Here is a 25,317-nt window from a genome sequence, read left to right on the forward strand (position 1 = left end):
TTCATAGTTTTGATGCCTTCAGTGAGAATCTACCAACGTAAATGGTCATGAAAATAAAGAAAATGAGAAGGTGTGTGCAAACTCTGCATGTGTGACTGACAATAACAGAAGCGGTTTCTTCTGCTTCTTCTGCATTTTTATGGCCTGCAAGTGTTATAAGTCAGTCAGCTTTGTGTAATCAATTATTTAAATACAACTATAAAACTAATATTGGAATATTTCTATTACATACCACCTGTCTAGTACTTGTGTTGTATCTGTGACAGGGCCCATGCTGCCAATGATTAGATTTTGTTGGGGCATACAATTAGGCCCTAAATTTTGTAGCCGTTTATGTACTATGTGTGTAAGACTGCTTGAAAAAGGTCCAATTTCTTATTGAATATAATTAAATATGTTTTAAAATAAATTTGAATGTTGTATTGTTTAACCACATGTTTATGCAATTAGAATCATATTTTAAAGAAAATATGCATATGATCGCATATTATATATTATGTTGTTGTCTTCCTTTGGCTGGAATCAGCACATCAACCAGTCTGGCTATCCTCGTAGTTGACCTGGCAAAAGTTTCACACGAAATGCCCTTCCAGACTCAGCCCTCATTTACCTGGGTTTTGGAGCGGCACCAAGAAATACACTGTCAATCTCCAGTGGCTGAGCTCAATTAAATTATTTATTATAATAAAATATATACAAATTATATTTTATATTATTGCTATAAATGTTTGTTTAATATGTCTGTTGCAGTTCAGTCATGGCCTGATGCAATATGCTAAACTGTGTGTGTGTACATGTTTTTGTGTGAGCAAGAGTGTGCACAAACATCAAAACAGCATACTTTACAAAGTTTCCAATCTGACAGCTCAAGTAAACAATCCAAATAATTGGCCTTTTGTGTTTTACTTTCATCACCGGGCCTCATTAGATTCTATTCTTAGTTGTTGTGTTCCAGTAGATTTTGGACATGAACATGAGGTCACACTTTTGACATTTGCTCAAAATAAACAGTTGATCCACACCGCCTGGCTACATGGGGAATTGTGAGACTTGTGCTAATGTGCTGTTGTTGTTTTTACCTGTGGCACACCACTGTTGCAAATGCTGATTAATGTGACCGGGCTGTCAGCGGAGATTTAATTAAAGAACGTGTTTTCGTCCGCGGGCCTGCCCGTCATCGTGTTGTTCGGATGACTTTGCATTTTCCTCTGTGCCTGTGTGTCATGCTGCTCTCCCGAGTCATAAAGTCTCATTAAGGTTCAGGTCCCCGGTCTGAACCTGAAACCAAACAGTCCAACAGCAAAAACTTTGGAGTTACTGAATAATTAAAAATATTGATGTGCACCAAATTTTAAAAACATTTTGAAAACATTAAACATATACTCCAGTAAATGTGTTAATTTATCTTTTGTCTCCTTGCACAGGAGGGGATAACTTTACCACAACTAAGATCATTGACCCTATAAATCCTAATCAAACATTATGCAAAATGCATGGGCCAAAGAATGAACCTGGTCTTTCAAAAGAGAGAAACTAGAAAATAAAATTGGATATCATAATTCCTGTTCTTTCTTTCCCAAGCACTTCCATTATTGCCTGCTAATCCTGATCCTCGGACCTCTGTAAATTTACACTATCACTATTTACATTTACATTATCTTTACACTATCATCCTGCATATTCACACTGATGAGATCCTGTCATCCTACTAATAATAAATTACATTTAACATTTGTTGTTTGGTTGTAATCTGAATTTTTCAAGGCCTGTAATGGTCTGTGACATATAAATGTTCATGTACGGTAGTTCAGTGTATGGAGTAATTTGGCACATATTAATTAAAAGATCAACAGTGTATATTGCATTGTAGTAGTGAAACAATACAAGGCCAAGAATATGTTAACCACCACCCTTGCACTGAAAAGTGAGTCTGAGTGACTGTTTGAAGTTGTTCATATTTTTTTTTCATGAAATGCTTTAATAAAGACAGATTTTAATGATTTTAATAAATCATTACACAAAATAAACCTTATGCTAAACCAACCATTTTATATGATGGTCTCATAAAAGTGAACAAATGTGCAAATGCATCTGATCATGCAACACATGATTAGTTCAGAGATTCAACTTTGATCTGCCGATTTGATTTTATCATGAGTCTATATGACCTCAGTTTTTTATATTTTATTTTATTTTATCAGCATTTAGCAGTATGAAACATGGCATTTCCCCCTTTTTTCAAGTGAATATTCTTGCTTGTACTTTAGTATAAAGTATTAGTGGGACGGGAAGCTTAGGAAGATCATATTTATATGTAAGTTACATTTAAATGAGTACTTGCACAATAATCTTTTTTTTCTGTAGTTTTTATATATATCATATATAGCACAGGTTGACCTTGTATAACGGTGATCTTTAATTAAAATCCTGACCTGAGATGGTTTAGGATGCTGTCCTAGAGCTCCCCCTAGCGCCGCTGTGAAGTTTGGATCACAAAACAAACATTGCTACAATGTTCTGCAGTCTGCAAGAGTGAAGAAGGATTAAAGATTCTTTGTAATTATGGTTTGTTATTAGAATTTAAATCAGGGCAATTACATTTTATTTTGTATAACTATACATATACAACAAAATAAAAAAACAATTCTTTGTTCATAAAATGAAAAGTAATATTCAGTGCAAACAAATACAGCAGTTCAGTCAGTCCCTAGAATATATATCTGTTATATTTATATTTATGTATGAGCTGCTTTTAATATGAGTCAATCAAACCAATAGTATTAGTAATAGTAATAATAGTAATAATATTATTCTAATAATTATGATATCACAATAATAATTGCAATTTATTTATTTATGTATTAATAACAAATGTTATTACCATCATTATTATTATTAATATTAGGGGTGGTGGAAGTTGTTTTGCATCTGTAAACACCATTATTATAAATTATTAAGTCTCCTTTTAGAATTTTAAATGGCAAAGTTAACCACTTCTAAAGATTATTGTCATCATTTTCATATTGACTAATTAACTGTAAATACAAAAAGTTCATTTTTATTCTTTTTGTGGCAACAAAGTTTTAATTATGTTTTAATTAAATTAAAAGTGATTGTTCTTTTGTTCAGTCTCTAATCACTACACCACCCTCTCGTCATGCGTCCCCTATTACCCCTGGGGTATAATTATTCCATGGCACGCACCTGAGCTTGTGTCTCCCATCTGCTGTTTCATCATGTGAATGGGAAACAGTTACCTGTCCACACATGTTTACCGGTGCTCACCTGTCGCCTCTGTTGCCAGTTGAACAGAGGACATATGCCCCAGTCCCCCAGGGGTGGCTCTTCCCTCCATACCCAATTATGCCGCTTGGTTGCAGCCAAGCTTTTTCCTCCAATTAAACCTTTGCCATGAGCAGCTCTGGATTGTGAAAAACGACAAATTTACCAGGAAGTGCTTTACCCTGAGTTCACAAACAACTCAGCTCAGCCCATGAGACTTTTCTTTTATTGTTTATCATTGCCAGCTGGCAACTGTTGCTTTGACCTGTGAGACTAATATGGATCAAAATAAAACTTTTTTCCACCTCAGTTCAAATCCCAAGAAAACAATTGCATCATGAGCACATTATTATTTCTTATTATTATTATTATTATGAAAAACTCAATAACATATTATTGCCCTGAAGAGCAATGCTTACATTTGTAATAATGTGTCAGAATAAACGCAGCTAAAAGTGCTTTAAAATTTATTTAAACATGCATTTCATTTTTTGAATGGGTTTAGTATTGATTGCACATTGAGAATGATTGATGTAGTATGATTGATATCTTATGATAAATTAAAGAGTTCTAAAAATAAAATGTTGCCATTATACAGAATACAGTCATGAAAGGCCAACTTGTGATGCATACATAGTGATTAATTTGGCCTGTAAATTTGGCCTGTTTTTGCTCCAGGCTCATAGAAACAATTAATATAAACAGCATCACACTTTGATGTGCTTGATGTGCATAGAAGTGCATGCTGGTCAGGTTCACTGCTGCTATAAAGATGTGTGTTTATCCTGAAGCCGGCAATGTTTTGTGCAGCTCTCATTGATTCATCGTACATCAGAAATTGAGAAAACTGAATCTTTTACCTAAATGATAAAACTTTTTTTTTTAAGTAATTTTAAAGTAAAGTAATTTGCTTTGCTGTTTGATCTGACAGCACAGGCCTGCTTGCTTTCCCCACATGCATCAATGAGACTTGGTCACCCAGGATCCTGTCATCTTACTGGGACTTGTTTTGGTAAATCCTGGCCACTGCAGACCATAGAGATTTCACAAGAGCGCATTCCTCTTATTTATAATTTTTTTTAAAAAGCATTAAAGTTTGTCTTCTGGGTGTGATAAATATTTACACTCAAACAAAAATGCCTGGTTGAGTACAGAGTTGCTTTTCTGTTCAGGATAGTTAAAAGGAATCATTTCTTTTTTGTATTTAATTAAACTGTAAATCACAAATAGTAACATGTTCTTCATCTTTTATGCCGCAATGCCTGAAATTATTTTTTGTTATTTTTTGCACACACTGCAGCATTTCCTGGGCCACCTGTCAGAATTCTTCAGGCATTTGTCAATGCTTTCTAATACTTTTTTGCATTTGCTCAAACCCAAGTGATCCAGACCCCAAAAACATGTCACATGGCTACATGTCTGTTATTGCTTGGCAACCCTGCTGGCTTCACCTGTTTGGGTAAATATTTGCCGGTTCTTGTGGAATTATGTCCTAAATATAAAATTTGCATACGTGTCAATGGGCAGACACCCTTATCACCCTTACCAGTTCCCATGCCCTGACCTCAAATCCTGTTTTCTTCCGCTAGCCCTTCCACAGCACACAGTGACACAATGAAATGTGTCCTCTGCTTTCAACCATCACCCATGGTGAGCAATAGGCATCCATGACAGGCGCCCGGGGAGCAGTGTGTGGTGACGGTGCTTTGCTCTGTGGCATCTCAGTGGCACCTTGGCTCTGACAGGGATTCGAATCTGCAACCTTCTGATTACGGGGCCACTTTCCTAACCGCTAGGCCACCACTTCCCCTGGGCACCCTGGTGTTGGGTTTGAAGCTGGGGTTTGTGAGGCTACAGTTCCCCTGGCCCAACCAGGTGTCCTGGCCAGCTGGCCTAAACACCCACAGGAGTTTTCTGTTTGGTTTGAGGAATTGGGACTATTTATGTTGGCCTTTTTCTCCTCACTCCCCTTGTGTGCTTTAACCCCGTGTGATGCCAGTGTGTTCCTTTAGTCACATTTTGCTTTCATAATAAGTAAAGTGAAGTGTTTGTCATTGTGAAACACTGCAGCACAGCACATGGTGCACACAACGAAATGTGTCATCTGCACAGTGGAAAGCTATGAAAGGCACCCGGTGAGCAGTGTGTGGGGATGGTACTTTACTCAGTGGCACCTCAGTGTCACTTTGGTGGGTCGGGATTCAAACAGACAACCCTTTGATTACGGGTTTGTTTCCTTATTCCTTATCCTTTTTCTTAGGGGGGGTGTGTGCTTGTTCTTATCAGTGAAGATGGTTTACAATCCTTGGGTCTCGTAGAGTTGTTTGGGAAAGGTCACCACTGGCCAGAATGGCATTGGGTTGAGGTCTTTAATCAGGGTTCAGAATGTTGTAAAGGCAACACAGACGATCATTGGCTGTCCTCTCCCATCCCTGATGGACATCTAAACCTCCCGATGACTCTACTGCTCCCACCCTGTCTCTCATGTCTCTGACCTGCTGCCCTCAGGAAGACGTTACAGGTGCATCACAACAAGGACAAACCAGCTCAAGAACAGTTTTTTTCCAAAAAGTCATCACCACTTTAAACTTTCACATGCACTGAACACACAGTCGCACCTCCCATACTGTATACTGTATACTGTTCAATAACATTATTCTCACTGTCCAACACTCACTACTCACCACATGTTCATCACTACTGTGAATACTTGAAACAATGGGAACAAATGTGCACTAATATTTTTTGCACACATTATATAAAATATACACTTTATATAAAACCATACTCAGTTATTTGTTCTTCCCACATGTATACAACACAGGCACTCACTTGTAACTGCCCCTTAATGTATTGTGTTATGTTTATTTGTATATTTGTATCTCTGCACTATTTTGTACATATATGCCTGCACTGGAGGAGCTGCTTTAAATCCCATTGTACATGCATATAGTGACAATAAAATTAATTCTATTCTATTCTATAATTGCAAGGTTTTATGAACAAAGAAAGTTCATAAGAAAGCAGAGCATGAGCTATGCAGGTTCATGATCAGATTTTACCAGCCTGTGTGTCCCCAATAAGGTGTAGATGTCCTCTTTTCCATTGACATGTTGTCATTTTGAGACCTGGAAATGGCTTCTGACCATGCTTTTAGAATTATCTGGGTTTTTGACCTGTCTAAAGATTAAGTCATTGGCTTCCTACACGCCTATTCACTACACGCTAGTGGATTGGCTGTGCCTCATTATTCACTTGACCCGGCAATACATGAATGTAACATGAATGTAATGCAATTGGTGCCATCTGGTACTCATCTGGACAAAACTAAAGAGACGATTGTTTCAGAAGAGAACGGACAGACCCTGCTCCACTGAACATCGACAGATCTTGTGTGGAGATCATCAAGAACATACCCTCGGTGTTCATCTAGAGGAGAACCTCTCCTGGACTCTCAATACCTGCTTAACAGCCAAGGAAGCTCAGCAGGGTTTCAACTTCCTGCGGAGGCTGAGGAAAGCCCATCTCACCACCCATCTTCACCACCTTCTATAGAGGGACTATTGAGCGCTTTCTGACCAGATATTTACCACACACGCTGCATCAGGAAAGCCACCAGCATTGTGAAGGACTCCACACATCCCTCACATGCACTTTTCACCCTCCTACCATCCGGAAAAAGGTACCGAAGCATTGAGGTCCTCACTGCCAGATTATGCAACAGCTGCTTTCCACAGGCCATCAGACACCTGAACACACAAGAACTGTCCACTCTGGTCTCACACTTACACTACCTCTATAACATTGAATAATATTATCTATTATTGCACTGTTTCACTATTAATAGTATTTGCACTATTTTAAGTTTGCACATTTATATTTCACTTCACCCATTTTAGCGCTGTCTTGTCTACATGTTGTCTAAATGTTTTTTGTTAAATGTTACTCTTGTGCTGCCTGTGTGACCTGTATGTAACTTTGTTCAATTGTCTAAATGTTACATGTAGCAAAAATGTTGTTTCATTTCACTATGTACCGTATAACATGTGTGTAGCTGAAATCACAATAAAGCTCATCTTCAACTTCATCTTCCACTGATCAATCCAAAGTGAAGCCAATTAGGCACGATTAAGCAGGGCTCCTTAAAAGCTAGCAAGCACCGGTGGACTGCATGTGTTTTTCCCTGTTTATGTTCCTGATAGTTATTCACATGCCTATGGGTTTGTTTCTGTTTATTTCTCTTTCCTTTTGGCCCTCATGCATGTTCATTTCCTGTGTTAAATAAGTATACTTACCCTACAATGTCCAGCTTCTATGCCTCCTTCCACCACGCACCCTGAGTCAAGATACACTGTGTTTTTACCAAGCCTACTGTCACGACTACGGACTTACGGGGGAAGGAAGCGCAGAGGTCTGACATACTGGGAAGGGGTTTTTATTATTAAATAAACAATAAACACAAATAAAGACGGGCGCGGTGGCCAAAAACGATTTAACTTAAATAAAGAACTGAAACTAACCCGTAGGCGTGTGGCGATTGCCAGAACTCAAAACACATGAAACTAAACCAGGTCAAGTTCGTGCAGAGAGTTCACGAAAATGCCGGAGACCCAGAAGGGGCGGAAACTTCCGGCATTTATGGGGTGTCAGGATTGGAGTCAGGATTGGATGTGGAGCCCAGCTGCAGGCAATCCTGACAGAGCCCCCCCTCCAAGGGCTACGTCCTCAGAGCCCCAACAGTACCATCAGTGGAGGCGGCGGGGCGGACGGTGGCAACCACAGGGCTCCTGCCCTGCTGTATCCTCCCCTTGGAGGACCCGGTCCCTCGGGCTGGCTCCCCGGCGTGGTCAGGCGTGGCGGCCCCGGTCCCTCGGCCTGGCTCCCCGGCGTGGCGGCCCCGGTCCCTCGGCCTGGCCCCCCGGCGTGGTCAGGCGTGGCGGCCCCGGTCCCTCGGCCTGGCTCCCTGGCGTGGCGGCCCCTCCCTGGCGTGACTATGCAGCCCCTCTCACTGCCCGGCCCTGGTGCCAAGAGGGGGGAATTGCCAGACCATCCGGCTAGCCCCTTCTGCGTCCGTTGGGACAAGCAGGCCCTCTTCCTGCCTGACCCAGCTGGGTTCTCGTGCCTACCAGGGGGCTCTATGGCGCTCCACCCCTCTGGAGGCGGACACAGACCCATGCCTGGCCCACCCTCCTCACTGGCTACCGGAGGACCCAGCTCAATCGCTTCCCCACCTACCCTCCCCTCAGGAGGAGTCCCCAACCCGAACTGCACCCCCCCAAAAAATTCTTTGGGGGAGCACCCCCCCCGGCTGGACTTAATGGGTACCTTGGGGCTTGTCCACCTCACCTTGCACATTCAGGTCAGGAACCTCCTCCCTGGGGTTCGGCTCCGCGGCTGGGTCGCCATCTGGTGGACACAAAGAGGGGAAGTGGGGGGGCGACATACGGACACATATGCCACGCACACACACACAGACAGAGACAGACAGAAGAGAGGGTCATCTGGCTCCCTCTCTGGGCTCTCCGGGACCTCCTCAGGGGGCACAGCCAGGATCTCGGGAGGTGCGACCTTTTCGTCGCCCGCCAGTGCTTGGTCTTCTTGCCCCGGATCCTGACTGGTACTGGATGTGGTGGAGCAGCAGAGTTCGATCCCTGGCTCAGGCTCTGGCCGATCAAACTCCGCCCTCAGTCTCTGCTGGAAGTCCCGAAAACTCCTGTCGGTCTCTCCCTGCTGCCAGAGGGCTGTGCTCCAGCCCCATGCTGATCCAGTCAGACATGTGAGGATGGTAGTGATCTCATCCGTGTCTGCTGCTCCACTGAAGGGTCCTGGGACCATTTGGCTGTCCCACACGGGGCTGGGCACGTCGCTGGAGATGGTGGTGGGCGTGGGGGGTGGTGGACGTCTACTCCAGCATGTGGGGGCGCTGGTTATGCGCTGCCGTTCAGCTGGGGAACGTCCGAGCAGAGGGAAGGCGGGTCGGCGACTGGAGCTGGGAGGGCATCTTCCCTGTGAGGCAGTTCCGGCAGTGCAGTTGCTGGCTGGCGACCTCCCGTCGCTGTCCTCCTCCTCACTGTTGTCGCACCTCTGGGACTGACGTGGGTTTCCACGGACCTCGCAACGATCATGGACGGGCACGATGGGCGGAGCCATCCCGGCACCGACTGCCCAATCGGCGTCATCCTCGTGTTGGTCCGTGTCGACCTCATACCCTCGGAAGTCACGTGGATCTTGACGGATGTCGCGACAATCTCGGACGCGCGCGCTGGGTGGAGCCATCCCGGCCCCGACTGCCCAACGAAAATCCACGTCATTGTCGCTTTCGTCATCCGTGTCCTCCCACCTGTGACTCCGAGGGTCGTCCACCCTGCGGACATCCTGGACCCAGGGTGCGATCAACTCCCAGGGACAGTACTCTGGCCATTCGGGCTGGAGCCTGCCCACCTCCTCGCTGGAGGAACGCCGCCGTTGTCGCTTCTCACCCCCCTGGAAGTGACGTGGGTCCCCACGGACCTTGCGACGATCGCAGACTGGCGCGATGGGCGGAGCCCAACTCTCGTCTCCCATGCTCTCGTCGTCGTCCGTGTCGTCCAGGTCCACGGGGAGTCTTGCCAGCAGAGCGCAGAGTTCTTGGCTCGACATGGCGAAGATCGTGGGGGTCGCATCTTCTGCGCTCGCTGCCCACGTCACTTCCTCGCTGCTGCCAACGCCAACGTCCTCGCTCCGCCCACTCACCCGCCGACGTTGTCGCTTCCGGGTTTCGCAGAGTTTCCCGGGGGTGACGTCATCACGCGGCGCCGCGTACCACGGCTTCTCTGGGAGAAAATGCTCCACCAGAACGGGCGGCGCGTCTCTCCCCTGGCGTCCGCGTTCGCCGCGCCGGGCTGCGTCCTTCGCGGTGCATTTTCTCCTCTGCTTTCCACCTCTGCGCTTTTGGGTGGGTCTCCGGCATTCTGTCACGACTACGGACTTACGGGGGAAGGAAGCGCAGAGGTCTGACATGCTGGGAAGGGGTTTTTATTATTAAATAAACAATAAACACAAATAAAGACAGGCGCGGTGGCCGAAAACGATTTAACTTAAATAAAGAACTGAAACTAGCCCATAGGCGTGTGGCGATTGCCAGAACTCAAAACACATGAAACTAAACCAGGTCAAGTTCGTGCAGCGAGTTCACGAAAATGCCGGAGACCCAGAAGGGGCGGAAACTTCCGGCATTTATGGGGCGTCAGGATTGGAGTCAGGTGTGGAGCCCAGCTGCAGGCAATCCTGACACCTACATGGCTCTAAGAATTTGTGAATCACTGTATCAAGAATCATTGTGTTTTTACTGTATGGAGCTGGACTAAAATTGAAAGTATAGTTTGCAGTGGCTGTCAGCAAATAGGTATTACAGAAATGCACACAATTGATTCCATTGTGTGCAGACAAAGGTGGCTGAAGTGCCTATAAACTTTTTAAGCTACAATGCTTTGCAAAATAGATGGTTGGACCAGCTTTAGCTTTGACAACAGCATGCATTTACCATGACATTGTTTCAATAAACTTGCTATGTGACAACATCTATGTCTTTCAAGAGTTTTGAGTTGAACCATTGTGTCTACATGTATTTCTTGTAAATCCAGCTTGAACTTTTTTAGAATAGAAAGAACATTGATTTTCTTTTGAAGCATGTTATAGAATTATTTTATGTAGTCAACACTTCTATTTCACGGGTATTACTGAGGTGCCAGTAGAATTTGATGTTTTGAATTCACTGTTTAAATTTTTGCATTGAATGATTTGAGTCTGATTCCAGTTTTAATGTCATCCAGATTTTCAACTAAATAGACTATTATCACCTCATTGATTGTAACATGGAAGCACGTTGTAAGTCACTCTGGATAAGGGTGTCAGGATTGCCTGCAGCGGGGCTCCACACCTGACTCAAATCCTGACGCCCCATAAATGCCGGAAGTTTCCGCCCTTTCTGGGTCTCTGGCATTTTCGTGAACTCTCTGCACGAACTTGACCTGGTTTAGTTTTATGTGTTTTGAGTTCTGGCAATCGCCACACGCCTACGGGTTTGTTTCAGTTCTTGATTTATGTTAAACTGTTTTCGGCCACCGCGCCATTGTTTCTTTGTATTTCGTTATTGTTTGTTATAATAAAACCCCTTCCCAGCATGTCAGACCTCTGCGCTTCCTTCCCCCGTAAGTCCGTAGTCGTGACAGAATGCCAGCGACCCACCCAAAAGCGCAGAGGTAAAAAACAGAGGAGAAGAAACGCCGCGAAGGACGCAGCGCGGCGCGGCGAACGCGGACGCCAGGGGAGAGACGCGCCGCCCGTTCTGGTGGAGCGTTTTCTCCCCGAGAAGCCGTGGTACGCGGCGCCGCGTGATGACGTCACCCCCGGGAAACTCCGCGAAACCCAGAAGCGACAATGTCGGCGGGTGAGTGGGCGGAGCGAGGACGTTGGCGTCGGCAGCAGCGAGGAAGTGACGTGGGCAGCGAGCGCAGAAGATGCGACCCCCACGATCTTCGCCATGTCGAGCCAAGAACTCTGCGCTCTGCTGGCCAGGCTCCCCGTGGACTGGGACGACACGGACGACGACGAGAGCACGGGAGACGAGAGTTGGGCTCCGCCCATCGCGCCAGTCTGCGATCGTCGCAAGGTCCGTGGGGACCCACGTCACTTCCAGGTGGGTGAGAAGCGACAACGGCGGCGTTCCTCCAGCGAGGAGGTGGGCAGCCTCCAGCCCGAATGGCCAGAGTACTGCCCATGGGAGCTTATCGCGCCATGGGTCCAGGATGTCCGCAGGGTGGACGACCCTTGGAGTCACCGGTGGGAGGACACGGATGACGAAAGCGATGATGACGTGGATTTTCGGTGGGCGGTCGTTGCCGGGATGGCTCCGCCCAGCGCGCGCGTCCGAGATCATCGCGGCGTCCGTGATGACCCATGTGACTTCCGGGGGTACGAGGTGGACACGGACGACGACCAGGATGCCGCCGTTTGGGCAGTCGGTGCCGGGATGGCTCCGCCCATCGCGCCCATCCAGGATCGTCACGAGGTCCGTGGAGACCCACGTCCCTCCCAGCAGTGTGAGGAAAGCTGGTGGAAGAGGGCGACGGGAGGTCGCCAGCCAGCAACTGCGCTGCCGGGACTGCCTCGCAGGGAATCCTCCATTCCTGCTCCAGTCGCCGACCCGCCTTCCCTCTGCCCGGACGTTCCCCAGCGAAATGGCAGCGCAGCACCAGCGCCCACACCTGCTGGAGAAGACGTCCACCCCCCTCCACACCACACACCTACCACCATCTCCACCCACGAGCCCAGCCCCGTGTGGGACAGCCCAATTGTCCCGGGACCCTTCAGTGGGGCAGCAGACACTGATAAGACCACCACCATCCTCGCGTGTCTGCTTGGGTCAGCATGGGGCTGGAGCGCAGCCCTCTGGCAGCAGGGAGAGACAGACAGGAGTTTTCGGGACTTCCAGCAGAGACTGAGGGCGGAGTTTGATCGGCCAGAGCCTGAGCCAGGGATCGAACTCTGCGGGACCACGCCGGGGAGCCGGGCCGAGGGTCCGGGGCCGCCACGCGGGACCACGCCGGGGAGCCGGGCCGAGGGTCCGGGGCCGCCACGCGGGACCATGCCGGGGAGCCGGGCCGAGGGACTGGGGCCACCACGCCGGGCCGAGGGACCGGGGCCGCCACGCCTGACCACGCCGGGGAGCCGGGCCGAGGGACCGGGGCTGCCACGCCGGAGAGCCGCGCCGAGGGTCCGGGGCCGCCACGCGGGACCACGCCGGGGAGCCGGGCCGAGGGTCCGGGGCCGCCACGCGGGACCACGCCGGGGAGCCGGGCCGAGGGTCCGGGGCCGCCACGCGGGACCACGCCGAGGGTCCGGGGCCGCCACGCGGGACCACACCGGGGAGCCAGCCCGAGGGACCGGGGCCGCCACGCCTGACCACGCCGGGGAGCCAGCCCGAGGGACCGGGTCCTCCAAGGGGAGGATACAGCAGGGCAGGAGCCCTGTGGTTGCCGCCGTCCGCCCCGCCGCCTCCACTGATGGTACTGTTGGGGCTCCGAGGACGTAGCCCTTGGAGGGGGGGCTCTGTCAGGATTGCCTGCAGCTGGGCTCCACACCTGACTCAAATCCTGACGCCCCATAAATGCCGGAAGTTTCCGCCCTTTCTGGGTCTCTGGCATTTTCGTGAACTCTCTGCACGAACTTGACCTTGTTTAGTTTTATGTGTTTTGAGTTCTGGCAATCGCCACACGCCTACGGGTTTGTTTCAGTTCTTGATTTATGTTAAACTGTTTTCGGCCACCGCGCCATTGTTTCTTTGTATTTCGTTATTGTTTGTTATAATAAAACCCCTTCCCAGTATGTCAAACCTCTGCGCTTCCTTCCCCCGTAAGTCCGTAGTCGTGACAAAGGGCGTGTGAAAAATACCATAAATGTAAATGTACTATGAAAGACTTATGTTTAATGGCCACTTATTTACTGTATTAAATGTACAAATTATAGAGATCTGTACAGTACTTAAGGTTTAGTTTTAGCTAATATAGTTTAATGTGTATATACATTTTTCTTTCTTTTATTATTGCACTATGGGGGGTCTGTGTGAAACATTATTACTGTGTATAATGTTGTACTGACAATAAACCAATCTTGAATCTTGAATTTTGAAAATGGCTTTGTTCATATTATAGAATCGGCTGTGCCAAAAAAAAAATCATTCTTGAATACCTAGCAAGGTGGTTTCAATGATAATGTCAATATTACTGACATAACAAATAATGCAAATGATTCATTAGCAGTGTACAACATACCATACCTTTCCTAAAATATATATTAAATTAATTAATTTAATTTAGTTAATATCTTAAATTAATATCAAATATGTATGGTTATCATCGTTGTGTAATGTGTTTATAGAACAGCAGGGGCAGTAATGGCCTAGCAGCTGAAGAAGAAGACTCATAATCCAAAGTTTGCTGGTTCAAATCCCAAAGCGTCAAGGTACAACTGAGGTCCAATTGAGCAAGATACCGTCCCTACAGTGCTCCTGCGGAGCAGTTCATGGCTGCCCAAAACCCACAAGGTGATGTGTTAAATGCAGAGGACACATGCATGCATTTTTTTGCATATCAAACGAGATGAGCATTGGGAATAGACATACAATTTCTAAACTTCAGTACATTTGGGTTTTGATGTTGGTCTTATATATTCAGATGGTCTCTTGTGCCAGAATTGCCTCTTCTGCAGAGAGCTCCTTTGGGCTCCAGAGGTCCTCAGGGAGCCCAGCACAGAAACACTTAGCATGCTGAGGGGGTAATCTCACAGCAGAATTAGAGAAGAGAAATGGGTTTGTAGCCTGGAGCAACACAACAAGGCACCTTTTTAGCTTTCAGCCTCTGCCTCACGCACACACATTTTGCCTGAGGCACTTACAATAATGAACTGTTCCCAAACAGCAGTCCCATTTATCTTGCAGAGTACAGCCTTAATGAGTCATTAAATGATCCCCAGGTTTCAGTGGCAGAGCAAAAGGGGCCCAGCAATGTCCTCAGCGTGCCACCTGTTTTCTGCTCTTCTCAGCCTTGTAAGCATTTAAAAAAATGTTGACATCAATGGCACGGATTTGGTGTTGTTTTTTAACAGATTTTTTTGTTCAAATGTATAAATATATCACTCAACACAGATGTTTATGACATTTCTTTTGTATCTGACGTGCACCTGCTAGGACATCCAGAACAAAGACGTTTGCGTTTGTGTATTCACAAAGCTGGAGGCTTTTCTTTCCATTGGGTCATCTCTCTAGTGACAGGGGGGTGGGTGATGTGCCCGTTTCGTATAAAGGTGGGGTTCAGTGGTCTCGGCTGGGAAATGAGGATGGGTTTGTGTCTTTGGGCGGTCTTGTGCCATGCTGCAGTCTTCAGGCTAGAATGTTCCGCACCCAGGGCCGTTTTTTTTTTTTTTTACTTGATTCTCTGGATCTGTGCTGGGTCGTGGTAAACATGTGTGGGTGTAGGAGTGTATGTGTTGCTTGGCTGGTGGCCTTCACTCATCTCCTCCAGAGTCCGGTGTTTTCACTAAGCACCCCGCAGCAAGCCCTGCGCACGTGTCACCCCATCGGCAATCCCTCAGAGCTGCCAGTGCTGAAGAAAGAGGGGGACATCAACCTGGGGGGTCTCTTCTCTTTGCATGACACAGTGACAGAGCCAGATCTGTCGTTCACTTCACAGCCAGGTCCAGTTCAATGTTCGGGGTTAGTTGATGGACCCCTGGATGGTGTTTACATGTGCTTTTGAGTTTCTGTAAATGCTAAAGGTCACTGCTTATCAGGTCCATTCATTTTTGTTGTGAAGGTTTTTTTTTTACTACTACTAACTATAAAATGCCAAAATGTAAAAAAAAACTTATCCATGCGATGTCATGTGATCATATATTTGCTTTTTTAAGATTTAATTTTAGGACGTTCAGGTGGATGCAGACTATGATTTTCGCCATAGAAAAGATCAACAGGATCAACAGCCTCTTGCCAAATATCACACTGGGCTACAGGATCTACGACTCGTGCAGCACCCATTTCCACGCGCTGCGCACAGCCATGACTCTCATGGGTGGGAGCGAGGAGGAAAACGCAAGCACGTCCTGCAGCGGCACGGTGCCTGTGGTTATCGGGGATGGCGGCTCCACCCTGTCGCTGGTGGTGGCTCGCTTTCTTGGCGTTTTCCATGTTCCGCAGGTGAGGAACCCCCTTTGGTTAAATTTGAGCTTTGCTTGCCGTTCGTTAAAATGCCCTCCTCTCTCCGTAGGTCAGCTACTTCTCTAGTTGCGCCTGCTTGAGCAACAAGCTTCAGTTCCCCGCATTCCTGCGGACTATGCCAAGCGACTTCTTCCAGGTGGATGCCCTGGCCCAGCTGGTCAAGCACTTTGGCTGGACCTGGGTTGGGGTGGTAGCAGGAGATGACGCTTATGGCCGAGGTGGCGCCCAGATATTTGTAGATAAGGTGAGGATGATAGGTGCCTGCATTGCCCTCCACGAAATCATTCCGAAGAATCACGGCCAGGTTCTCATGTCCGGCATCGTGGAGCGGATCCATCGGTCCAGGGCGCGGGTGGTGCTTCTTTTTGCGCTCGAGCAGGACGCTGGAGCGCTCCTTAAAGAGGCACTCAGACAGAACTTGACCGAAATACAGTGGCTGGCCAGTGAGGCCTGGATCACAGCTGCAGTGCTTTCCACTGCAGAGTTCCACCCCATCCTCCAGGGTTCTCTGGGCTTCGCCATCCGCAGAGCCATTATCCCCGACCTGCAGCCATTTCTGCTGCGCCTGCACCCCTCCATGGACCCCGAGGACCCTTTCCTCCAACAGTTCTGGCAGGAGAGCTTTGGGTGTCAATTGCTCGGTGGTGGTGAGATGATTTCCACAAACAAACCTGCATGCTCAGGTGCCGAGGATCTGGCCAACTTGCATAATATCTACACAGACGTGTCCCAGCTCCGAATTTCTTATAATGTGTACAAGGCTGTGTATGCCATTGCTCATGCCCTGGATGCTATGCAGAAATGTGTGCCAGGCAGAGGGCCGTTTGCTGGCCGATCTTGTCCAGACAATTCCGGCATAGCGCCTTGGCAGGTACCTTATTAAAAACAAGTGCTTCCATTATGAAGTTGTTTTGTATTCTATACTATTTTTCCTCCATATGTATCTGTCTGTGTCTCACAGCTGCTGTATTACCTGAAACGGGTGGATTTTACAAATGAATATGGAGAGGAGACAAAATTCGATAACAACGGTGACCCTGTGGCTACATACGACCTGATAAACTGGCAGGTGTCTGTGGAGGGAAAGGTGAAATACGTCACAGTAGGACGGTATGACGAAACCACGCACAGTAAACTGGAGATAGACGAAAAGGCCATCCTGTGGACTGGGAGCCATACAGATGTAAGGCTCACATCCCTGTACTCTGTATTTGTATTACATGTACAGTTGTAACAGTCTCTCTCACTGGTGCAGTTTCTGCTTTCTGTGTGCCGCAGGTCCCTCTCTCTGTGTGCAGTCAAAGCTGCCCGCCTGGAACAAGGAAAGCCAATAAGCCAAATGCCGCTATTTGCTGCTTTGACTGTGTTGTCTGTGCAGCTGGGGAGATTAGCAATCAGACAGGTAAAACAGGACAAGGTGATGCAGTATCTGTAGTAATACATAATAGTAATAATAATCTTTTTCTTAATCTAAAACCAAATTCAAAAATAGAAAAGATAAATTCATGTTTTTGTGTGAATCACTGTCTTTCTTAAGATGCTATAGAATGTGTCCAGTGTCTCCCAGAGTTCTGGTCCAATCCAAGAAGGGACGCCTGCATCCCCAAAGACGTGGAGTTCCTCTCCTATGAAGACAACATGGGCATGACCATGCTGGCTGTGGCCTTGGTGGGATCCTGCTGCACCCTCACAGTCACCTTCATATTCGCGTGCCACAGGACCACGCCCATCGTCCGTGCCAACAACTCAGAACTGAGCTTCCTCATCCTCAGCTCCCTGTGGCTATGCTTTCTGTGTGCTCTGCCCTTCATCGGTGAGCCTACTACCTGGTCCTGCATGCTACGCCACACCGCCTTTGCCATCACATTCTCCCTCTGCATCTCCTGCATCCTTGGTAAGACCATTGTGGTGCTCATGGCCTTCCAGGCCACCCTGCCAGGCAGCACAGTGATGAAGTGGTTCGGCCCACTACAGCAGCGTGCCATGATTTTCATGGGCGCGGTCGTGCAGGTGGTGATTTGTGGGGTGTGGCTGGCAGTGGCACCGCCAACACCGCGGCGGCTGCTGAGCCGAGAGAGCTCGCGTGTCATCCTGCTTTGTGACCTGGGCTCTGCCCTGGGATTCTCCCTGGTTCTTGGCTACATTGGCCTGCTCTCCACCCTTTGCCTCCTCCTGGCTTTTCTGGCAAGAAAGCTGCCCGGCAACTTCAACGAAGCCAAGCTGATCACCTTCAGCATGCTCATTTTCTTTGCTGTGTGGGTATCTTTTGTACCAGCCTATGTCAGCTCCCCTGGAAAATACAGCACAGCCACAGAGGTGTTTGCCATCCTGGCCTCCAGCTATGGTCTGCTAGCCTGTCTTTTCCTCCCAAAATGCTATATCATCCTGTTGAAACCAGAAAAGAACACCAGGAAGCACCTGATGTCCAAATTTGCACATTAAAACATGTACTGGCGTGACTGTGAGTTCAACTGTTGAATTAAATGTAAACATTCATAAATGTTTTTTTAGTAAACTCACCCTAATAACATAAAAGTGTCATTTGCATGCTGTGTAGCTTTTCTGCTTTGTTATCAGAGAAAGATTATTATTATTTTGTGTAGATTGCAGCTTTATGTACTTTTGTGTAGTTTTTGTTAATGGCCACTAGAGTGTACTGCGCTGCACATTGTAAAATACAACTTTGACCTCAAAATATAACGTTTTGCAGCTTTATGCTATACTTGACTTATTGCAGTCATCATACATGTACTCCTCTGTATAGATGTGTGTAATGCATGATACCCCCCGACCCATGGAGACCCTCTGAAAAAAAAATGTATTTGGTTGTGCAGCTATTGCACACATATGTCTGACAAATGATGACATTGACCCAAAACTGACAGACGTCAGTGAGGGACCCCACTGTTGGGTTTCTAAAAGGCTCACATTCTCCAGACGTGTGTGGCCCAGCTGCCTCGGCCTAATTCCTCGTCTTCTTGAGTCCCTGGTAGGTAAACACCATTTCTCAGTGTCCCACTCGCCGAAGACCGCAATAACCAGTGCGAATAACCTCCCTGCATTGTGCAAGTTCCACCTGTGACTGATTAGGCAGAAGTAATTTATGTTGTCGTGCCCTGTTGTCAGAGTCGAGAGTGACGCACAGTCTCCAGTCCCCAGCCCTGGGTGACAAACAGACTGCCTCGCGGGACACATGGCAGGCGGAGCGGGCTAATGTCATGTAATGACACTCACTGCCGAGTGGTAATTGCGCCACTCGGCATGTGACTCTAAACACATATCCATCATGCCCTTTAACACTCGCTGCTGTTTTCCACAGAGACAGGCCTTGGTCTTGTCATGTGGCCAACCCATCTCGCTCTTCAGACCACATTGCATGACCATAAAGAAGTTTAACGATGTGCCACTGGAGTTGAAACACTGATGCAATTATCTAAATATGTGGAAGAGAGTAGGGAAGGTTGAATCCCATTGACAGCTATCTATAGTTAAAAAACAATGCCTCTTATCATAATGTAATATAGTGAAATGTAATAGTAAACACATACAAACCGTGTCATTCAGTCCATGTTAAAAAGGAAAATATACAATAAAATATGTTTTTTTTATATATTTGTTTATTAGGACGGTGATTTTACTCATGAGGAGCAACCGTAAATAGAGAGACCTTGAAATCAGTGCTAAAGAAGACATACATTCCAGTTCATTAAGTAAATTATTAAATTAATTGTATAGTAATTTCATAAAATTAGCCATGTGAATTAGCCATGTTGAGGTCTTTGAAAGTTTAAAAGAGAAGGTCTTCAATAAATACATGAAGAAGGTCACCTCAGCTCTGATTGTGTGTGTTTGTGTGTGTGTGTGTGTGTTCATGCATGCATGTCTTCACATTGCCCCCATTGTTTAATTTCCCTGTAGGTGGACACCTCATTAATGTGGCTCTATAAAGTCCTGTTGAGACCGTGGCAGCACGCAGAGGTGGGGGGAGAGATCTGAAGGACTGGAGATCTGCAGTGAGATGGATCTCCTCTCTGGCACGTTCCTGCTGCTCTTTGCACTTTTTGCCCCCGTATCTAGTGTCCCAGATGGATCATGCGAGCAGTGGACAGACCTAGAGTCCAGCGTGGTGCACAAGGACGGGGACGTGGTTCTGGGAGGGATGTTCCCCATTCACTCCAAAGGAGTAGAGCAGGAGCTGAGCTTTAAAAGCTTGCCAGACAGGAGAACTTGCCGAGGGTAAACCACAATGCTGCTCATATAAACTTGATCTGTACATCATTACATCCATGGAAGATTTTCTTTCCATGTTTTAATATAAACCAGATCAGCTTAAATAAGATGATGCTGAATTGTGCAGCGAAGATTGACCAGTTAATTTTGAACCGAAATGTAGAAAAAAACAATTTTTTTTTTTTAAGCGTAAGTATGGATTAGTCTGCATGAGGAGGTGCTGCAAAAAGCATTGAAAAAGCATTGCAACTAGTTTGTGAATTAGTTTGGTTCCTTCCAAACAAGCTCGATGTGCTAAATGGTCTCCTCTCACTTGTAACTTTCCTCTGTTCTAAAATAATGCAAGATTTTTGTGTTGTGTGCCATAAAACCATGCTGGAAATGTAATTATTTAAAATGTAAAGAAAATGGTTCTTGTATGTAGAGAAATGTACAATTTTTTTTGTTTCTTTAATCTCAGCATCATAGACAGATGTTCTTTTTTTTTTATTCAGTAATGGCTTTGGTTTATCAGTGCTGTAACTTTGAAACTCAGTACTGTAAATCTTTTTTTTTCCCTCTAAGGTTTAATATGCGGGTTTTCCGCTGGTCCCAAGCAATGGTGTTCTTCATCGAGGAGATCAACAGGAGTAATGTCCTGCTGCCCAATGTCACCTTGGGGTACCGCTTGTATGACACATGTGGGCTGGAGGTCCATTCCATGAGGACGGCATTGTCAGTGGTGTCCCAGCCCCTGAAAAGTGACAGCGCAGGGGCATGTACATCTCCCAGCATCCCTCTAATAGTGGGCGATTCTGGCTCAACCTTGTCTATGGCTATTTCCCGAGTGCTCAATCTTTTTAATGTTCCCTTGGTGAGAACATCTGCTCGTCCATCTCTCTCGTCCATACTCCTGCCTGCTTCTTCAGCTGACCCTCTCTCTTATTCTTACGTTCTCTCTAGGTCAGTTACTTTGCATCGTGTGCATGCCTGAGTGATAAAAATCGATTCCCGTACTTTTTCCGCACCATCCCCAGCGACGTGAACCAGGCCAGGGCCCTTGCCCGCCTGGTAAAGCACTTCGGATGGACCTGGGTGGGCACCATGGGTGCAGATGACGCCTATGGGCGCACAGGCATCGACATGTTCACAGCCGAAGTGGTTCGTCTCGGGGTGTGTGTGGAATACAGAGTCATCATCCCCAAACTCCCCTCCCAGCAGCGTGTGCGGGACATTGTCAGAACTATCAGAGCCTCCACGGCACGGGTGGTTGTGGCCTTCGCGATCGAGGAGGACATTGAGCCGGTGGTGCGGGAATTTGTGCGGCAGAATGTGACTGGCAAGCAGTGGGTGGCCAGTGAGGCCTGGGTCACCTCCACCCTCATCTCCACTCGGGAGAACTTAGCCTCTCTGAGCGGCACCATCGGATTTGCCATCCGCCGAGCGCAAATCCCCAGGCTCAGGGACTTCCTGAACAGCCTTAACGTCCTGGCCGAGCCCTATAACCCTTTCGTTCGAGAATTCTGGGAAACGCAGTTCCAATGCTCTTTGAACACCACCCATCCCCACGGCTCTATGGCTGAGCCTGTGCGCTATAATAAGACCTGCACAGGGTGGGAGAGGGTTGATGACACAGACAGCATCTATAATGATGTGTCTCAGCTCAGGGTCACCTATAATGTGCACAAGGCCATCTACGCCGTAGCCCACTCTCTACACAACTTGTTATATTGTGAACAGAGACAGGGTTCTTCTACCAGTGAGACCTGCGCTGATGTGCACAACTTACAGCCCTGGCAGGTACAGCAGTATTAAACATTTTAGAGACTATGAAAATCATTCCCTTACACTTTTTTTGTATTAATTCTCTTGGCCTTAAGGTTGCTCAGTACCTTAGAAAGGTGAATTACACCACGCAGTTTGGTGACGTGGTCCACTTTGATAAGAACGGCGACCCTGTGGGCTCGTATGACCTGGTAAACTGGCAGAGAAGCTCATCTGATGGCCCTGTGGATTATGTAACTGTCGGGAGGTTCGACTCCATTCTGCCACAAGATGAACAGTTGGCACTAAGCTCCGAGGGCATTGTCTGGCACGGGGGGACAAGGGAGGTGAGTTGCAAGAGTGTGAGTGCAACTAGTGTGAGTTTTTTTTATAAAAATATATGTAACAATAATGTTTTATTCCAATTTTGTGACAGCTTGATTTGAAATATTTCTCTTAAGAGATATTGTAAATGACGAATTAATCCACACATGTAAAAGTTTAAACAACTTTACATGAAAAGTTCCTCTATGGATTTAATGAATACATATAGTATAATAGATCCAAGCACAATTCTGTGATGATAATTCTCTAGTATTTTTCTGGTATTTTTTATCCCTGTAGCGTTTTTTTTTTTTTTTTTTTTTTTTGTAGAAAGCATCAATATTAGTGTAAATAAATATTGTTTTTGAAAAATATAAATTGGAAGTTCATGAGATTCCCCTGAAATTAAAATTCTGATACTGGCCATAGTGTATGATCAGATGTTGGTCTTTACCTCTTAGGTCCCTGGGTCAGTTTGCTCTGAGAGCTGCCCACGTGGGTACAGGAAGGTGACCCGTGCTGGTCAGCCCGTCTGCTGCTACGACTGTGTTCCATGTGCAGATGGCACCATAAGCAACACTACAGGTCAAGACGTCTCGCATGTAAATGATCCTTATACAGATTGGACTTTGTGTTTGTAATGCTTCAGGTTTTCATCTGTGTCTCTCTCTAGATCAGCCCGAGTGTACTCCCTGCCCTGAAGACTTCTGGTCCAATGAGGAGCATGACACCTGCATCCCGAAGCAGATTGAGTTTCTCTCCTACACTGAGGCATTTGGGATGGGCCTGGCTGCAGCAGCCATCCTGGGAGCAACAGTCACTCTGGCAGTGGCAGCCATCTTCCTTCGCCACAGGAACACACCCATTGTGCGTGCCAATAACTCTGAACTGAGCTTCCTGCTGCTGCTCTCTCTCTGCCTGTGCTTCCTGTGTGCACTTACTTTCCTGGGGCAGCCCTCTCGCTGGGCCTGCCCGCTCCGGCGGACGTCTTTCGGTCTGAGCTTCGCCCTCTGCCTCTCCTGCCTCCTGAGCAAGACTCTGGTGGTTCTCATGGCCTTCAGAGCCACACTGCCAGGGAACAATGCTGCACGCTGGTTCCGCCCTCCCCAACAGCGCCTGGGCGTCTTCATATGCTCCGTCCTGCAAGTGATGGTCTGTGCAGCCTGGCTGGTCAAGGCCCCTCCTTACCCGGTAAAAAACAACTGGCTGTACAGGGACCGGATTATCCTGGAGTGCCACCTGGGCTCTGCAGCACTATTCTGCTGCGTGCTGGGTTACATCGGCTGTCTGGCAGCATTCTGCTTTCTTCTGGCCTTCCTGGCTCGTAAGCTGCCTGATAACTTTAATGAGGCCAAATTCATCACATTCAGCATGCTGATATTCTGTGCTGTCTGGATCACTTATATCCCAGCTTATGTCAGTTCTCCTGGCAAGTTCACTGTAGCTGTGGAGATATTTGCCATTTTAGCATCTAGTTTTGGTGTGCTCCTATGTATATTTTTTCCTAAATGCTACATCATCATATTTCTGCCCGAGAACAATACCAAAAGATATTTAATGTCCCAAAAGGGTGGTAGATGAGAATACACCTTGGAAATCAATATTATTATTGCTGTATAGGTGCTCTGAATCTTATTAATCCAAGGCTGGGCTAACGTGTAATAGTGGTAATTTCCCTTTGTGACCACTAGAGTGCACTAATGTTCCAGGGTGAATCCAATGTCATTCAAATATTACAAATGCAATTAAATATCAACAATCAATCATTAACACGAGGTACTGGAATTACATATGAATACACATATATACACACACATTGGTAAAAACGTGGTGTGTGTATTTATGTGCACTGCAGCACAATAGACGTGTCTAGGTTACTTCAGATGTTTTTGAAGGCACTACAATGCTCTCTGTGGAAATATACCAGCACCTGAACAGAACCGTCAGCCAAAAGCTTCAAATCCCACATGCAATTAGAAGGCAAAAACACACCACTGGGTCAGACCTCTGGTTCACGCTAGATTAACAGCATATAATAGGCAGATAATAGTCTTCCTGAGAGAGTTACCAACACATGACTGTTGTACACATTCACAAATATATTTACATTAAAGCCACTCTTTCTCTCACACAGATCACACCTCTGTGACTCAGTGTCCCACCAAGGAACCTGACATGCGTTTGGTATGCCATTGCTTAGGCAAGCCATGTACGGTTTGGGCAGGCTGCCCATACATCTCCAATGTGCTAGAAAATGTGTGCACAGCCCGATATCTTCTCTATAAATGAATGGCAGTAACTTATTTTATATCTGCCTGTTCACATGCCCCACATGTTTGCATTTACGTGTACGTGGGAACCAGATGTTGCCATTTGTACCTTATGTACTAAAACTAAAACTACATCTTTTCATCTAAGCACTGTTTTAAGTTAAGTCTAAGGTGCTGTTTTTATTGTGTCTGGCCATATTAGAAAATGTAATGCTGGGGTGGGTGCACAGACGCTTGCCCTGCTTGTATGCTCTGTAGTTGTTTACAGAATTGCGGTTTTTCTGTGCTCTGTACTCCTAGTCTCTCAAGCTTGTAAATGTTGACCAGATGTTTTTACTCTTTCAAAAAGAATGAGAGGCATGCATCATTTGAAAAGAGGATGCCTTTCACTGCTGCGTGACAGAGAAATATGTTTAGAGATTTATTCAGAATAGATAAATGTATGAATGACATCTAAAGTCATCATTAGACTAGCAAGTGCATTTGGACAAAGGAGGTCATTCATTTTCAACATATTACTTTTTTTAAGATGTTTGAACTTTTACATATTAACATTTTATTCTTTATAATCTAAACTAAATTATATGACTGCAAATTTAACCATTTTTCAGAAATGGGTTGCATAGTGGGTGAGGCTCAGATCAGGAGGAGGCTTTACACTTTTATCCTCAACTACCCAGAAATGAGTGTGAAATCTCTCGGGGGTTCTGTCTTCTG

The 25,317-nt window shown here is 46.5% G+C and overlaps 2 protein-coding genes across 2 annotated transcripts; both read left to right on the forward strand.

The window, feature by feature from the left end:
- The first annotated feature begins 15,288 nt into the window (after window positions 1–15,288).
- On the forward strand, window positions 15,289–18,671 carry LOC114768934 (extracellular calcium-sensing receptor-like). The gene is made up of 6 exons (XM_028961461.1): window positions 15,289–15,532; window positions 15,727–16,012; window positions 16,083–16,904; window positions 16,995–17,216; window positions 17,312–17,435; window positions 17,571–18,671. The coding sequence occupies exons 2-6, from the start codon at window positions 15,752–15,754 to the stop codon at window positions 18,473–18,475; spliced, it is 2,334 nt and encodes a 777-aa protein (XP_028817294.1). The 5' UTR covers window positions 15,289–15,532; window positions 15,727–15,751; the 3' UTR covers window positions 18,476–18,671.
- A 1,521-nt stretch (window positions 18,672–20,192) lies between these two features.
- Window positions 20,193–24,100, forward strand: olfcw1 (olfactory receptor C family, w1). The gene is made up of 6 exons (XM_028961460.1): window positions 20,193–20,269; window positions 20,828–21,116; window positions 21,206–22,042; window positions 22,123–22,353; window positions 22,792–22,915; window positions 23,004–24,100. The coding sequence occupies exons 1-6, from the start codon at window positions 20,193–20,195 to the stop codon at window positions 23,909–23,911; spliced, it is 2,466 nt and encodes an 821-aa protein (XP_028817293.1). The 3' UTR covers window positions 23,912–24,100.
- The last annotated feature ends 1,217 nt before the right edge of the window (window positions 24,101–25,317 follow it).

Source organism: Denticeps clupeoides, chromosome 19 (genome assembly GCF_900700375.1).
Source record: "Denticeps clupeoides chromosome 19, fDenClu1.1, whole genome shotgun sequence".
Lineage (NCBI taxonomy): Eukaryota > Metazoa > Chordata > Actinopteri > Clupeiformes > Denticipitidae > Denticeps > Denticeps clupeoides.

Excerpts from the sequence above, each read along its gene's own strand:
- LOC114768934 (XM_028961461.1), top strand. The coding sequence starts at position 15,752 with ATGCAGACTATGATTTTCGCCATAGAAAAGATCAACAGGATCAACAGC. Across the intron at positions 16,013-16,082 it reads GCGTTTTCCATGTTCCGCAG|GTCAGCTACTTCTCTAGTTG; the intron begins GTGAGGAACCCC and ends CTCTCTCCGTAG. Across the intron at positions 17,436-17,570 it reads GGAGATTAGCAATCAGACAG|ATGCTATAGAATGTGTCCAG; the intron begins GTAAAACAGGAC and ends GTCTTTCTTAAG.
- olfcw1 (XM_028961460.1), top strand. The coding sequence starts at position 20,193 with ATGTTCCCCATTCACTCCAAAGGAGTAGAGCAGGAGCTGAGCTTTAAA. Across the intron at positions 20,270-20,827 it reads GACAGGAGAACTTGCCGAGG|GTTTAATATGCGGGTTTTCC; the intron begins GTAAACCACAAT and ends TTTCCCTCTAAG. Across the intron at positions 22,916-23,003 it reads CACCATAAGCAACACTACAG|ATCAGCCCGAGTGTACTCCC; the intron begins GTCAAGACGTCT and ends GTCTCTCTCTAG.